Source organism: Borostomias antarcticus (genome assembly GCF_949987555.1).
Source record: "Borostomias antarcticus genome assembly, chromosome: 12".
Classification (NCBI taxonomy): Eukaryota; Metazoa; Chordata; class Actinopteri; order Stomiiformes; family Stomiidae; genus Borostomias; species Borostomias antarcticus.
The window spans coordinates 12431024-12447380 of record NC_140245.1 but is presented as its reverse complement, the minus strand read 5'-3'; the positions used below and the strand labels follow the sequence as shown (position 1 = coordinate 12447380).

Genomic DNA, 16357 nt, shown 5'->3' with positions numbered 1-16357 from the left:
TGTGTGTGGAGAGAGCAGTGAGACCCTCGGTCAGAGCCAGGGTCAGCTCCTTACACACGGTCAGCCCCTCCAGACCAATCGCCTCCCACAGACACTGACCTGAGAACACACACACACACACACACAAACGCATAAGCAAACACACTCAAGTTCCATCAAAGCCACAGACACCAGCCTTGAGGTGAATGTGTGTATGTGTGTGTGTGGGAGAGAGAGAGAGAGGTGTGTGTGTGCGTGTCTAACCCACCCAGAGCGCGGCCCCTGGTCTCCTGGCTGAGTAGTTGTAGCTGTGGCCCCAGGCGGTCCCTGAGGTCCCCCAGGGCCCTGTCCAGCCACTGGGCCTGTCTGCTCCAGCCCTGCAGCACAGCCTCACACACGTACCGCAGTGGTGGGGCGGGGGGCGGGGACAGGGGCGGGGCAGGGGGCGGGGACAGGGACAGGGACGGGCCGGAGGGCGGGGCGGGGGGAGGCCCGGCCCCTGCCCTCACACCCACACTGGCAGACCACCCACCCAAGACTGGGGAGGGAGAAAAGAAAGGGACAATGGATTCATTAATTATCATCAATGGGTTGTGTGTGTGTGTGTGTGTGTGTGTGTGTGTGTGTGTGTGTGTGTGTGTGAGTGAGTGTGAGTGTAAGTATGCGCGTGTGTGTGTGTGTTTCCGGCTCACTGTTCTGGAAACATCCAGTGGCCGTTCCCATGGGAGCCTGGACTTCCAGACCGGTCAGAGTGGAGAGAGTTTGGATCAGCGCCAGTCCAGAGGCTGAGAGAGAGACCGTCCACAGGAGAGGGTGTTGGATGGGTACGGGCGAGTGTGTGTGTGTGTGTGTGTGTGTGTTTACTACTTACCCGATGCAGCAAGAGGGGAAAAGATGTCCACCCCTCCTCCGTCCTCGAGTGGTATAACCCACCCACACAGTTTTTCCCAGAATTCTCTGAGGTCAGGGAACAACACACTCCTTTCTGTTACGCTGCAGCCTGGGGGTCAGAGGTGAAATGTCAAATCTGTCAGGACTACAACTCCCAGCCTCCTCACTCTCTGATGTGAACCACATTCAAGGATGCCAGACCTGTGTCTCACCTTGCAGCAGTCTGAGCTCGTGTGTTCCCCCCGGAGCCAGCACCCCGAGCCTCTGAGCCTGGCACCCACCCAGGGCCCTCTCTACCTGGGCCAGCAGAGCCGGCAGGGTCCCTCTGTGGTCGTACAGCACCGCGATCACCCCTCCCCTCACACCACTCAACACCAGCTACAGAACACAGAATCAGCACCACTCAACACCATCTACAGAACACAGAATCAGCACCACTCAACACCAGCTACAGAACACAGAATCAGCACCACTCAACACCAGCTACAGAACACAGAATCAGCACCACTCAACACCAGCTACAGAACACAGAATCAGCACCACTCAACACCAGCTACAGAACACAGAATCACAATCAGGAGGAGGGGAGGAGAGGAGAGAAGAGACAAGATGAGGAGAAAGGGAGAGAAGAGAGAAGAAGAGAAGGAGAGAAGAGAAGAGAAGATGAGAGGAGAGGAGAGAAGAGGAGAAAATAGAAGAGAGAAGAAGAGAAGGGGAGAGAAGAGGGGAGAAGAGAAGATGAGAGATGAGAAGGGGAGAGAAGAGAAGGAGAGAAGATGGGAGGAGAGAAGAGGAGAGAGAAAAGACAAGAGAAGATAAGCGAAGAGGATAGGAAAGGAGAGAAAAGAGGAGAAGAGGAGATGGAGAGGCACGTTATCCACCAGCACATATTGTTTTCCAGAGCCTGGTATAGTTAGTGTGTTCCTCCCAGTCTCTCCTGGTATAGTTAGTCTCTCCTGGTATAGTTATTTTCTCCTGGTATAGTTAGTCTCTCCTGGTATAGTTAGTGTGTGTTTGTTCCTCCCAGTCTCTCCTGGTATAGTTAGTGTGTGTTTGTTCCTCCCAGTCTCTCCTGGTATAGTTAGTGTGTGTTTGGTGTGTTTGCGCGTTCCTCCCAGCCTCTCACCTCGTAGGCAGGGACTCTGGTGGACAGCAGCAGCAGAGGGGCGGGGGCTGAGGGAGGGGGGGTCCAGGGGGCTCTGGGTAGGGGTCTGGAGGGGTAGGAGGACAGTGACAGCGACCCCTTGCTCACACTGTCCCTAAAACACACACACAAACACAAACACAAACACACACACACACACACATACACACACACACACACATACACACGGCCACAGCATCACACGCATGGAAGCACAAAGAGCTGACCTGAGAGAACATATATATAAATATATAAGGGAGGACAGGACAGACTCTTGTGGAACCCCCATATTATTATTATTATTGTTGTTGTTGTTATTATATTATGATTATTATTATTATTAATGTTTATTTGAATTGACTGTAATGTTATATAGTGTTTTTATGAGCAAATAAACACTTACTGTCCAGATAAATAGCTTTAAACAATTTCCTCAGGGGGCCTAAAGCCCCAAACGCACTGGAAGAGTCGATTGACGCGCTTCATTTGATTCACCTCATTTGACGCTCCTATGGTGCACTGCAGGTGTCAGCTTTGATAGGGAGCTGATTTAATTTTGATTGATTTGTCCCCATTTGACGCTCCAAAATGTAAACAAGTTCGGAGTAGAAGCTTCAAGGCAGTTTGACTCGCCTCAAAACACTTGTGGTGCGTGATCGGCCATTTAAAACAATTGGTGTACTTCAAAACGCTAGCGTCAGACTCTTCCAGTGCGTCTGGGGCTTAAGACTGCACAGTACTGTATATACTGTACACACTGTCTGGACAAAGGTGTTGGGACAGCTACACATCACACTTAGATGAGCTTTCATCTAAATTCATAGGCATTAATATGGAATGGAGTTGGTCCCCCCTTTGCAGCTATAGCAGCTTCCACACTTCTGGGAAGGGTTTCTACCAGATGTTGGAGTGTCTGTGGGAATGTTTGTCCATTCATCCAGAAGAGCATTTGTGAGGTCAGACAGATGTTGGATGAGAGGGCCGAGCAATCTCCTTCTCTCTTCTAGTTCATCCCAAGGTGTTTGATGGGGTTGAGGTCAGGGCTCTGTGAGGGCCAGTCAAGTTCAACCTCACCCAAACATGCCTTCATGGACCCTGCTTTGTGCACTGGGGCACAGTCAAGCTGGAACAGAAAAGGGCCTTCCCCAAACTGTTCCCACAAAGTTGGAGGCATAGACTTGTCCAAAATGTCTTGGTAAGCTGAAGCATTAACATTTCCCTTCACTGGAGCTAAGGGGCCTAGACAACCCCAGAAAAACAACCCCAGACCATTATCCCTCCTCCACCAACCTTTACAGTTGGCACAATGCAGTCAGGCAGGTAACGTTCTCCTGGCATTCGCCAAGTCCAGACTCATCCATCATTTTGCCAGATAGAGAAGCGTGATTCGTCACTGCACAGAACACGTTTCCACTGCTTTACACCACTCCATCCGACGCTTGGCATTTCGCTTGGTGATGTAAGGTCCTCTCGTCCAACATCAGGGTCTGACCTCAGTAATGCTCTTCTGGATGAAAGGGCAAAAATTCCCACAGACACTCCAACATCTTGTAGAAATCCTTCCCAGAAGAGTGGAAGCTGCTATAGCTGCAAAGGGGGGATCAACTCCATATGAATGCCTATGAATTTAGAATGGGATGTCATAAAAGCTCATGTAGGTGCAATGAGTAGGTGTCCCAATACTTTTGTCCATAAAGTGTACACAGTATATGGTGGAAGAAAATCTATGTGGGCTACAGTCAAATAGGCTCCACCAGGTGGCTCTCATCCCTATGATGATATGTCCATCTGTCTCTCACTGTAGGGGTGCTGACCGCGCAGAGAGGAGGGTCTGCTTCTGGCTCCTCCCTGGGGGGGCGAGGCTAGACCTCAGCTGGGGGTTGAGTGGGGCACGCCCACTCTTCTCCAGGGGCCAGGAGAGGGAGGGCGAGGAGCTGAACGTTACCCCGGGTCCGAGCCCCTCCCCCTGGGCACGGCCACTCACGCTGCTACCCCACATCCTCCTGCTCTTCAGAGACGCTTCTGAATAGACAGGAGAGAGGCAGTTATGGACTCTGGCTATAACACGATCTCCACCCTTCTGACCGTGTCTCTCTTTCCTCTCACTCACTCTTGTGCTCCTCCACTCTTTCTCTGATGGCCTGTCTGATCTCTCTCTCCCTGCGTCTCTCCTGCTCCTCCTCGCTGGCGCCGGCACAGGGCTGGTTGAGCGTCCCGTAGCGCGCCGCCGCCTCCCTGGGGGTCAGCCAGTCCAGCCTGGACACGCAAGAGACGTAGTGACCCTTCCAGGAGCCAGACTCCTTCTCTCCTGGGGTGAAGGGCAGGAACCAGCCCCGACGCACAGTCCTGCCCGCCCACAGACAGTCCTACAGAGGGAGGGATGAGAGACAGAGGAATAGAGATAGACAGAAATAGAGAGACAGACAGAGGAATAGAGATAGACAGAAATAGAGACAGACAGAGGAATAGACATAGACAGAAATAGAGACAGAGAAATAGAGATAGACAGAAATAGAGACAGAGAAATAGAGATAAATAGAGATAGACAGAAATAGAGAGACAGACAGAGGAATAGAGATAGAGAAAAAAGAGGGAGAGAGAGAGAGAGGGCAAGAGACTCATTACCTACACACATTAAACAAATCAGAGGCAAAAACAGCCTTCTATTCAAACAGAAACTATTGAGAACACAACAGAAATGATGCCGCCAGCTATGATGTTTTGTTGGGACTTCAACTTACTAGTTTGTTTGATAACTTCTGTACATGCAGTGTTTTCATTATCAGATTTGACTTTTAACTAAGTACATGCAGTGTTCATGCATAGAATTGGACTTTTAAATATGTTTCTGTCTAGACTGACGGGGTGTCAGTCGATGTTTGTCTGTTTGTATGTATTTGTCTGTATATTGTCAGTGTTTGAGTGCTTGTATGTGTTTGTCTGTATATTGTCAGTGTTTGAGTGCTTGTATGTGTTTGTCTGTATATTGTCAGTGTTTGAGTGCTTGTATGCGTTTGTCTGTATATTGTCAGTGTTTGAGTGCGTGTATAATCTGATGTGGACCCCAGGAAGACAGCAACCACTGCTACAGAAGATAATGGGGATATGAATAAATAATAAATAAAGAGAGAGACAGCGAGAGAGAGAAAGATGGAGAAAGAGAGAGAGAAAGATGGAGAGAGAAAGAGATTAACCTCTAACCTCCCCCTTGTCGGTCACCCCAGGCCAAGCTCCATGATGACCGTTCAACCCTCTCACCTGCTCAGCCAGGCCCCTCCAGTGCCAGCTGACCTGGGCAGCGCGGCAAAGGTCACGCGGGGTCAGGAACGACATCACGTACAGCGAGAGACACCGGGGCAGCACGGCCGTGAAGTCCGCACGGGTCACCGGCACAGTCTGCAGCAGCCAGTCCCTGCAGAACCTGTTAAGGTTAAGGTCCAGGGTCAGGAGGAAACGGATGGACACTGACCACCAAACCCAAAGAAAGGCCCTCGGCCCGACTCCCTCCGAATCGGTCAAGACCTGATAGATGAGTTGGCATCATGGACAAAGGGCTACGGTGGGGCAATTCCATCATTTAGGCCTACTAGTCAAGAAAACTTGACCATCCCCTAGGGACAAAGTGTAGCACAGCCAGCAAAGTTTTTTTGACTAATCATTACCTTTCAGATCTCCTTACACATAAAAGCTAGGGGCGCTGCTTCTATATGAGGTATGGTCTGTATGAGAATGAACTGACTTGAGCTGGGACTTGGAGCATCCCGTCAGCAGCGAGTGGAGGAGATGTTTCCTCTGGCGGTCTGTCCATAGGTCAAACCAATGCAGGATCAGGGCGGTCCTCTCCTCGAACAGCTGGAGAGGTGGTCAATGCGACATTGTAGGTCAGCTTAATTTCAGATACTAGCCTAGGCCTACTTCTGAATAGGCTAATCCTAAATAAATAATCATTCTTCAGATCCATTTGTCAGGTGTTAAGGAGCCACGAGTCTTATAGTTGATATTCTTTATCACCAAGGCCAATCAAATGTTGTTTTTTTGTCTGACCTGCTGGTTAGATGACTTGTTGGCGATAGGCGTCCAGGCACTGAAGCGCGTATCCGCGCCGCCGACGGCCGCAGACCAATGCGCGAGAGCGGCTTGGGGTTCGAAGTCTGTTCCGTCAAGCTGCCACCTCTTCACGCTGTGAGGAGACTTCGCAACCAGTTCCATGGGTGCTGCCGTTATAGGACAATGAAGCCTTTAATTTTTGTTAAATGCAATAACTGTTCTTTGTTCAGTTTAATAATTTTCCTCCGGTCGCAGGCCTAATGCATACCGTCCCGTCCGGTCTCAAGTTTCCTTAGAGACGGAATAACAAACTGGCCAGAGCTCGCTTCACATTCCTCCACACGCGGCTCCCGCAAACCGCACACAGGCAGCAAAAAAGGACAATACTCTTTCTTTCACGCTTAAAGTTTATTATATCTCCGAAAATTAATAAACACACAGCAAAGTAGTTACAATCCATTCCACAAAATACCCGAAACATCACGATTTTGAAGTAATTCATATACATCTGCAGTGAATTCAATGGCTAAAAATTAGATTTTGCACTATGAACAGGTTCAAATGATTATTGTAGCCTACTTAGTCCGAATATTAGACTAGGCTACATTTAAAATGTAAGTATCCATATATATTATACAATTGATTCAAATATGAAGAAATAAAATAAGGCATCCACAAATAGGGCACTTTCTTGGGCCACTACACCCGTGGGTATGTGCGGTGTCGCAAATGTTACATGGATGTGCGCAATTCAATGCAGTACTATCAGTAGAATACAGTAGAGACTGACGCTTTCCGACTTGTCACTTGTAGCCCACAGTAACAAACTGACTCATTACTCCTCCTCCTAGCCCCTCCACCTATGGACACCGAAGAAACTGTTCTTAATGGCTTACCTGGTAAAATAAAGGTTTAATAAAATAAAATAAATAAACACGTCGATCTGAAATTATGGAAATTGTATCGGTAGATTCAATTCCCCTTCAGGGATAAATAAAGTTAATATATATCTATCTATCTATACTGTTATCGATACAGAACACCACTGTTCAACGGCTCCATATGTTGTGTTTTGGCTCCCCCTAGTGGCGTTGACTCAGCAGATGGACCAGCTCTATTAGGGCAGCGCTGACCGCTACTGCCGGCACAGCCCAGAGAGTGAGGAGTCAACAGCTCAGGATCCCCTCATCTCAACCGCCCAGCTAACACCAGGCAGAGGAGCTCAGGATCCCCTCACCTCAACCCCCAGCCAACACCAGGCAGAGGAGCTCAGGATCCCCTCACCTCAAACCCCCGGCTAACACCAGGCAGCAGCCCTGAAGAGCAGAGCTGAGCTGGAGGCTGTGGAGGGGCACACCTGATTCCTCAAATACAGGCCTGTCGCACAGGGAGAGAGATGCAGCCTGGCCTCCAAGCACAGCTGGTTCTGATGCAGCCTGGCCTTCAAGCACAGCTGGTTCTGCTGAGCCGGGTGAGCAGTGCATAACGAGGGGACAGAGACAGGCGAGCAGCGCGTAACGAGGGGACAGAGACAGGCGAGCAGTGCGTAACGAGGGGACAGAGACAGGCGAGCAGTGCGTAACGAGGGGACAGAGACAGGCGAGCAGAGCGTAACGAGGAGACAGAGACAGGCGAGCAGTGCGTAACGAGGGGACAGAGACAGGCGAGCAGTGCGTAACGAGGGGACAGAGACAGGCGAGCAGCGCGTAACGAGGGGACAGAGACAGGCGAGCAGTGCGTAACGAGGGGACAGAGACAGGCGAGCAGCGCGTAACGAGGGGACAGAGACAGGCGAGCAGTGCGTAACGAGGGGACAGAGACAGGCGAGCAGTGCGTAACGAGGGGACAGAGACAGGCGAGCAGCGCGTAACGAGGGGACAGAGACAGGCGAGCAGTGCGTAACGAGGGGACAGAGACAGGCGAGCAGTGCGTAACGAGGGGACAGAGACAGGCGAGCAGCGCGTAACGAGGGGATAGAGACAGATGAGCAGTGCGTAACGAGGGGACAGAGACAGGCGAGCAGTGCGTAACGAGGGGACAGAGACAGGCGAGCAGCGCGTAACGAGGGGACAGAGGCTCTGGCCTCCGGTGTCTCCAGTGGGAAAGATACAAGTCAAAGTTAACCAGGAAGGAATGAGCAACATGTTCCTCAGGCCCACTACTGAACCAAAACACACACAACTAAAGGCATTCGTAACATAAGCAGCTGGGGGCAGTACAACCAACTTGACCTCTGGGTGAGTTGAATCCTGGCTATACTTCCCACAGCTGTCCCTGTTCAGATGCGCTAGTACAGGCTTGCCTGGCGTAGGAGGAGTCCATTTTGAATTGGGCAAAAAAGCATTCAAAGGATCAGAGTAGCTCATATTAGACCTGGGGTTCCCTGAATCAGTCCAGCAATGGGGTCACCAGTCACAGGACACACAAGCTGCTGCAGCAAACACCACAGTGACCATGTCTCAGAAAATACAAGACGGTGAGCAAAACAAAATAATCAAACAAATTCAGAATCTTATGGACACAATATAGTCAAGCAGGACTTAAGAATAACCAAAGAATTACTTAGGTTCAATACTCTGATAGGGCTCTTTCTACTGGGAGCTTACTAATGTAACACCTATACCCACGCTGATCCTACATTATGAAATTCAATAAGACAGTTAGGTGTCACAACTGGTAACGGTAAACATAGTGAGGTTGTCCATAGTGGTTGAACCTTAGTGGTAAACTGTTGGTTGGGTCTAATTCGCAGTTTAGTCATCAAAGTCCAGGATCCAATTCAGGACACTGGGTTGTTCAAGCTCAATAAGCCTGCTATGAGAGCAGTGTGTGTGTGTGTGTGTGTGTGTGTGTGTGTGTGTGTGTGTGTGTGTGTGTGTGTGTGTGTGTGTGTGTGTGTGTGTGTGTGTGTGTGTGTGTGTGTGTGTGTGTGTGCGTGTGTGTGTGCGTGTGTGTGCATATACACATGTTCTCTAAACTAGTCTCCTGTCATTTCTCAAATAAGACTTTCGATCTTTCTTTCCAGATACTGGTGTATGGGGAGATCAGGATCGGAGTGAAGAGGAGGAGGCGAGGGCCAGGCTGCCTCCAGCTCCTGCAGCTCAGTGTCAGCTGTGGAGAGGAGGCAGGGAGAGGAGGTGGAGAGAGGAGGCAGGGAGAGGAGGTGGGGAGAGGAGGTGGGGAGAGAGGAGGCAGGGAGAGGAGGTGGGGAGAGGAGGCGGGGAGAGGAGGTGCAGAGACTCAGACGCTGGTGGTCCTGGGGGTCTCCTGGCTCTCTGCCAGGTTCAGCTTCTGGCTGCAGGAAGTTCAGGGTTGAGGAGAACATAAACTAGACAGTATAACAACAAGGATTACTCTAATTACCTTCACTCCATTTCGCTCTGCTACAGAGAGCTGCTGAACAGAACAGCTTTGAACACACACATTACTAGCACCCTGCAATCGATCATGAACATCCTCTATAAGTATGGAGAATGTACGCAGCTATCCCATCAGTGGGCTCAAAAAAGGATACATTGATGAACTTAGCTCTTCTAGCTGTGAACACAACAAAACAAACACAGGCAATATTAATAATCCATAAACCAAGCTACGACAGTGGTTCTATAACTGGTCAGCATTCCTGTGAGCCCCAGCAAACAGCCCACTGGCGATTACCAGCGATGCGAGGGATTGAGGCTGGGGGTCTATGAGGTGACTCGTACTGAACGCTGATTGGCTAGATTGTTTTCCGATCTGGCACAAATGGATCTCTATGAAAAGTATCAGAATGTGAGCACAGAGCAGGCTGGAAGACCCCCAGGAATCCTGACAGCTGGAATGAACCTGCCAGATTTATATATTTGACCCTAATGGTTACCGTAATGATGAGTTTGGCGAGACGATTAGGTCAGTAATGTATTTCCAAAACAATAAGACATCTTACATTGAGCAGCAGTTTGTCCATGTTGGTGTCGCTGGCCGTCTTCTGCTGGTCGGCGGGCATCTCGTCCACCTCCCCGTACAGGTCAAAGTGCAAACGGGCCAACTTCTCCTGCATCTCCCTCACCTGCTCCATCTGGTCAATAGAACACTCATTACCTATGTAGGGGAGGAATTATCAATAAGGACAGAGAGATATAGTATATAATTTCTTACTTCCTGGAAAACGGTAGGTCACGTGCAATTACGACAACAGGTACCTTAGATTTTAGGTCAATAATCTCACAACATCCACCCGTCAATCAACGCTATCCTTCTATCGAATCTGTCTCAAGTTCTTAAAACCCGTCCACTTGTCAATGTTCCAATCAAATTCTCTAAACATTATGTCCCACCCTCATAGCTTGTTTGCGTCGAACTACGGAAGTTAGATGATCTCAAACGTCCCTTTCTGTGCGACTTTAAAAGTGGGTGTGAGATTTAGGGGCTGGAGTCAGGCTAGTTCAGACGAGAAGCTACACAGGGCAGCAAACCAGATGCTGTTTACCACGAAATGAGGAAGCTTAGGGCAATAGCAAGTGGGGTTGTGAGCTGGAATCTTTCCAAATTCTCATGCCCATGCTCTACCACAGCCACTAGCAAACTAACACTAGGTGGCCAGATACAGGTGACCATCACTTCTGGCCTGAACACAGGGTACACACAGAGAAGGAGTCTCACCGAAGGCCTGTAGTTTCCCTGAGTGGAAGTCGTTGAGGAGACTCAGCAGACCTTTCTCCATTTCCTGAACATCAGACACGTCGGTCAGGAAGGAGTGTTGGATGACGGGGACCGTCTGGCTCTGGCCCGTCCTCCCCCCGGAGCTCTGCTGGGCCCTGGCTCTGTCCCTCACTGCCCTGGGGTGACACAAAAACCATTAGTAGAAAACAAGGTATCAAGTAAAGACAGCTCACTTCATCCAGACAAGCTAGAAACATCCAGACAAGAGGGGTTATATAATAGCAGGCTACCTCCGGCTCCTGGACTTCTGGCTGGAGTGTGTTCCCATGCTGATGCCAGGGTGTCGGCTTGTGGAGGTACTCCTTCGGCTGGTGGCTGGCGGGTGGGCTGGTTGGTTAACAGTGGAAGGTCTCGGACTCTTTCTCTTTAACTTTCGTTCCTCCATAGCGGCATGATACAGACAGGCGGTCAGCTAGCTGCGGCACTGACCAGCGCTCTATAAAATCAAATAACATAAGAAGAAACAACACGTTGGCTTACGTTAGACATTTGGGGAGGTTGCCAATAACATTGACAGCGACCGATAGATTCAGGGTTCGCTCCGCTTAACGTTGCCTAGCTAGCTAGATAGCTAACGTTAACGAAGCTGGCGAAGCCAGGGTACCCAGCTTGATAACAGTGAGTAGCTAGCTAACGTTACCTAGCATAGTACTATCGTATCTAACGTTACCGAGCTAGCTAGCCAATTTAGCTTTATTTACCAGTTGAATCAGTCGTCGACAGTGGTTTGCTGGCTTGAGTTTACTGTTTTCGACAATAAGTAGTTAGTTTGCAGGATAAAGTTTGGTAGCATTTGCCCAATTTGCCCCTTCAAAAAAAGTTCGTAGCACTGTAAAACACTCGACTTCCTGTAGCTGGCTGACGTAGCGAGCTACGCACGTTGAATCACCTTGACGCAGGCCTACGTAGCCCTACTGCTTCAGTCCAAAGTTTGCAAAAGCAAAATTCTGAAAATCTCCAATCAGCAGTATCCATAAATTGCCACAATTAGAAACGTTTGTCTAATTTCCAAAACAAAACGACAGGGAGTATACGTTGAAGGCACCTGTTATTCTGTGAGGCAAAAAGCAGTTATTCTATTAGTTTATAATTTGCACAGCCCCTTGCATGCCCAGTAAGGGTTTTGAATCCTTGTGGAAGAGACTAGTGCAACGTGAACACCTTGTGTTACACAAGCATTGTAATCCCACCTATGGCAGCTGAGAAGATACAGTGGGGTTTGCTGATTGGGTGACACACACACCAAACGAGATAAACCCTACCTCAAAGCCTGTTGCTCACAGTTTAGAGGAAACATGTCATTCACCCCGGAAACTGTAGCAAGACCATGCACAGCGTTTTCAGACTGAACTCACCCCGGCGCGGGAAAAGTAAGGGTGAGATGACCTGGTGCAGAATTGACTGCAACTGAAACTCAACAGACACATGAATAATATGCTGCATAGACTATAAATACTCTGGGAACCCACATCAGGGGCAAATCACAGTGCTTTATTTACATAACTGAAACAACATGCTGGTACAGATCATATATCCTCGTTTCAAGCTCTTTTGTCTGTGTGATGGTCCTGTGCAATGCTGCAGCGACCACCGCCGTGTCATTCGGACAGAACCTCCCACCGACCAAGAGCGCGCAGAACTCTTTACACACATGTGACGGCAGCCAGTCCGAGGGGACGTCAATGTCACAAAAGTCTATGATGCCATTCTTGATTGACATGTTTAGGGAAATCTGGCGAGAGGATCTGTCCTGCAATTCAAAGGAAGTACAAATACTGAACTTTGGAGTCTTCCCTAAAGTCCACTCCCAGGTTTGAAGTTCACGGGTCATTCTATGTATACCGGGGAATGACAACTCGTCACTGGGGTCCACAAGCGTCACAGGGCAGCTGAAATCAAATTCGGTGTTGTACTGCGATGCCACAGCGTCCATAATAGTGTCACAGTTCAAGGTCGGGTCCTCCTCCAAGATATTCTTCACAGGCGACGGCACGCTGGGCGTTGCATTGCTCTTGATCCCCTGACAGGTTGGTTTCAGCACCGCTGACAGCAAAGCGCGGTCGGCCGAACACAGCAGCGTGCAGTGGTGATAGGCCGCGGTCCGGCCCAGTTTGGCAGCGGTCCCCGAGATCTTGTGCTGGCCATTGAGCATGATGTCAAATCTCTCAGTTGCACGTACGTCCAGGTCTGGCCGGAGTCCTTTCAATGCACTGGTGACTACATGAAGATTTCTGTGCCGTTCGTATCTTTTTTTGGAGGTGAAGAATGTAAAATTGATATTACCCAGATCGTGAAAGACTGTCCCGCCCCCACTGCGCCGCCGGGCGAGGGGGATCCCCCTCTGTCTCATGAGCTGAAGGTTGCATTCCTGCCACGGGTTCTGGTGCCTCCCTACCACGACTGCTGGGCCGTTTCTCCATATAAGAAGTATGCTGCGATTCTGTAGGTCGACATTGTCATGTATCCAGTCTTCCATTGCTAGATTTTCATAAATATCTGTTGACAGCGATTTAAGAATGCCACCCGACTTGACACTCCTGTCGGTGACTTCTGTCACAGTGCTCTTGGCTCGAGCCCACTGTAAACAGGCGATAGATTGTGCACGCACGTGCAATACGTTCCTTAAAATCATTGTGTTCCTGTCTAATTTGCTTCAATACACCTAAACATAAGACAATGAACGTATTCAACTAAAGATAATTAAGTGGTTTTTACAAATTCCAAGCTTTACTTTCGGCTTATTCGTCTTTGTCCATAGTTATACCTCCATGGTCCATAGCGTTTTCATGTCAACTTCCGCTGTTATTCACAACTCTTCTTCGGCTTCTTTTCTCTAGTTTGGTGATGTATACTTGTTGTAACAGCGCCATCTATCGGCCGGAATTAGAACTACTGGAATTGGTGAGAAGTCTCCTCAGTCAAGATTCAAGATTCCCTTTATTCGTCACATGTAATGTACGGTGTACAGTCACAGTGAAATGTTGCTGCCGGTGTTCTGAACTCCAAGATTAGGCCTATGCTACAGATAATCTGATTGCGTCTTATTCATCTTTTCACTGCTTGCATTCCCTGAAAGTTGCCTTCCACCAGTTGCCTTGCACTTAATTCACTATCTGATACCTAACCATGACACTTTTAACGTGATTATTCAGGCTTTCAATTAAAAAAAAAAAAAAAAGTTAAGATAAGATAATACTTTATTGATCCCCCTAGAGGAAATTTGGCTTTTCAGTAGTTGAGAATTACAGAAAGGTTGGAAAGAAGAGAAACACTATGTACAGTAACAAAAAAAGACACTAGATAAGGAAGGAGGGGGACGTCAGCAGAAAAAAGGGATATCAGGGACTGTCTGATAGTCCCGGTTTTTGGACCAGTCTTCCCTTTTGCTCGCAAGAACATCAAAATAACAGAGTAATAATTTTGCACACAACTATTCTATTCATTTAGCAGACTAATGTCATGTCTGTCCATATGTACAGTAACTGTGCAGTATACAACAGGAATAGAATAGTTGTGTGCAAAATTATTACACTGTTATTCTGATGTTTTTGCGAGCAAAAGGGAAGACTGTTCCAAAAACCTCATATTAAAGCAACATGTCATGTTTGTCATGTTGTCAAGCTCTGGGTCATGGATGTATTACTCTGGGTGCATGCGATGCAGCGCGTGCTGTAGTGTAGTGCGGTTGTCAAGGGAACGGACGCGAAAGCAAAGCAGATCGTCGCTGATTGGGTCCACGTCAGTGACGTCTGGAATTCCGGTGGGATGCTGAAATCTGATTAGTCAGATTGTTTATCTGAGGAAAAGCGGTTTAGGGAACTCTGGTCGGGGGTTCAGCTACAGCGTTGGTAAATCAAAGAATAGTCATAAAAGTAAGTCATCATGCATCTCTTTTTCTCACACTAGTTAGCATTAGAGATCTACCGACTGCCGTTATCTTTTAGATGTAAGTGTTCATGCCAGCTAGTGATAGGTCTTTAGCTAACGATTTAGCTAGCTAGCTAGTAAAGCTTGCGATAGTAAGCAAGTAGCTTGTCAGTAATTGTAATTGATTGGCATGTTATTTGGGTTGATTGCCGACAAAAACGATTCTTAATACAGTAGAACCGTGTCATACATCCAACTTTCCATTAGATAAGAAACGCCATCACGTGTGCCTGAACTTCTGAAACGTTATGACTAGCAAGACCAGGGGCTGTGGTTGCCATGACAACGCCTCCTGTTGGGAAGAAGAGCGTGCCAGATCACACCAGCCCGCTAGTGGCGGAGACGAGCAAACCCAGATTTCTGATTTCTCTTAATTGACAGTTTGACCCTATCCCCATTGCCATACTCAAAGGCTTTTTTTTATTTATTTTTTTAGAATTTTTCAAAATTTACCACCCCTGCCTAGATGTCTTGTGTCATAGTTTAAGGGAGGGGGGGGGGGGTGACTGAGGTGCAGAGAGTCCGAGGTCCGAGTGGAGACAGAGAAAGAGAGAGGGACAGAAGGAGGTGGAGGAGCTGTATATATGGGGGACTAGGCGGAGGCTAGCCCTGCCACACGCCGGGTCAACTTCCTCTCAATCGACAGAATCAGAACCAGGGTAATGGGCTTGGCCACAAACGCTAAGCTGAAGTGGGCGGAGGAGTGTCGAACCACACTGTAATTTTGTTGATATGGTTATCTGGATATTATACATACATTCACTAATTTCTAATCATAATCAAATCATGCTGATGTCCAATGTCATTCATTCATGGTGGTGATGGACTGTCAGGAATTATTTTATCCCTGTTCTGCCTCTAGAGAGCATCATAGAGGACCATCACGTCACTAGAGGGCGCCATCACCAAAGCAAAATCTGTAAGGGGACACAACTCACTGATATTCCTTTATCTCCTATTGACTCACCTCAAATCAACGCTTACTGATCAACATAGAGCTATAAAGTCTACCATTCGGCTCTTGGCTCTTGACTCTACCACTGAGTCTCAGGAAAGCGGAGTCGACCCAGTCTGACCCTGAGGGTCCACAGATCCGGCTGAGTGCCGAGGCAGAGGAGGAGCAGACCAGGAACCAGGATCTGCAGGGGTTACTGGACCCGCTGCACCAGGGGAGAGCTAGCCTTCACCAGGTGGAGAAGCTCACCCTAGACTGCCACTTGATGCCTGGCCACTAGATGGAGTAGTTGGACAGACAGCATAGTTAGAGGAGCAGCAAGGGGAGGCTGGGCTAGACTGCTCTGTAGGGGAGAAAGTGGCATAGCCTAGTAGGTGATAGTAATACTAGTAGGTATGTAGGCACTACATAGGCCGTGTCCGAAATGCCTGCTACCTGCTATATAGCAGGCGAGAAGTAGCATGCTACTTAGTACCTACTACTCCACGAAAACGATATAGCAGGCGAGAGGTAGCAGGCAGTTTTGAAGTAGCATGCTACTTCTCGCCTGCTATATAGCAGGTAGCAGGCATTTTGGACACTGCCATAGACTCACAAGTCGGTCGGCAAACGCTGCTTTCAACTAGACTTGGCGGAGAGGCGGAGATCTCGAAAGTTTGGCGTTGTGAGACTAGTCACTCCAGGACTCCGTGGAGGCTAGCGGGTCCACTTGT

At 48.7% G+C, this 16357-nt stretch overlaps 3 protein-coding genes across 3 annotated transcripts in view; all 3 read right to left on the bottom strand.

The window, feature by feature from the left end:
• ect2l (epithelial cell transforming 2 like) overlaps positions 1–6223 on the bottom strand; it is a gene marked incomplete at both ends in the record, with an annotated part of 17351 nt that extends 11128 nt beyond the window's left edge. Inside the window, 11 exons of the mRNA XM_084446424.1 lie at positions 17–99; positions 248–409; positions 672–764; positions 851–979; positions 1083–1248; positions 1997–2129; positions 3883–4036; positions 4125–4380; positions 5273–5435; positions 5754–5866; positions 6059–6223. Coding sequence (XP_084302550.1) covers positions 17–99; positions 248–409; positions 672–764; positions 851–979; positions 1083–1248; positions 1997–2129; positions 3883–4036; positions 4125–4380; positions 5273–5435; positions 5754–5866; positions 6059–6223 — 1617 coding nt within the window. The remainder of the gene's footprint in view (positions 1–16; positions 100–247; positions 410–671; positions 765–850; positions 980–1082; positions 1249–1996; positions 2130–3882; positions 4037–4124; positions 4381–5272; positions 5436–5753; positions 5867–6058) is intronic.
• Positions 6224–7979: 1756 nt separating this feature from the next.
• ccdc28a (coiled-coil domain containing 28A) lies at positions 7980–11586 on the bottom strand. Its single transcript, XM_084447298.1, has 6 exons — positions 11464–11586; positions 10993–11198; positions 10703–10878; positions 9987–10141; positions 9576–9598; positions 7980–9356 (listed from the first exon to the last, which is right to left on the bottom strand). Exons 2-6 carry the CDS (start codon positions 11145–11147, stop codon positions 9302–9304), a joined length of 564 nt encoding a protein of 187 aa, XP_084303424.1. The 5' UTR covers positions 11148–11198; positions 11464–11586; the 3' UTR covers positions 7980–9301.
• Positions 11587–12257: 671 nt separating this feature from the next.
• Positions 12258–13492, bottom strand: lipt1 (lipoyltransferase 1; the record flags this gene model as incomplete). Its single annotated transcript, XM_084446423.1, has 1 exon — positions 12258–13492. Exon 1 carries the CDS (start codon positions 13392–13394, stop codon positions 12258–12260), a length of 1137 nt encoding a protein of 378 aa, XP_084302549.1. The 5' UTR covers positions 13395–13492.
• Positions 13493–16357: the final 2865 nt, after the last annotated feature.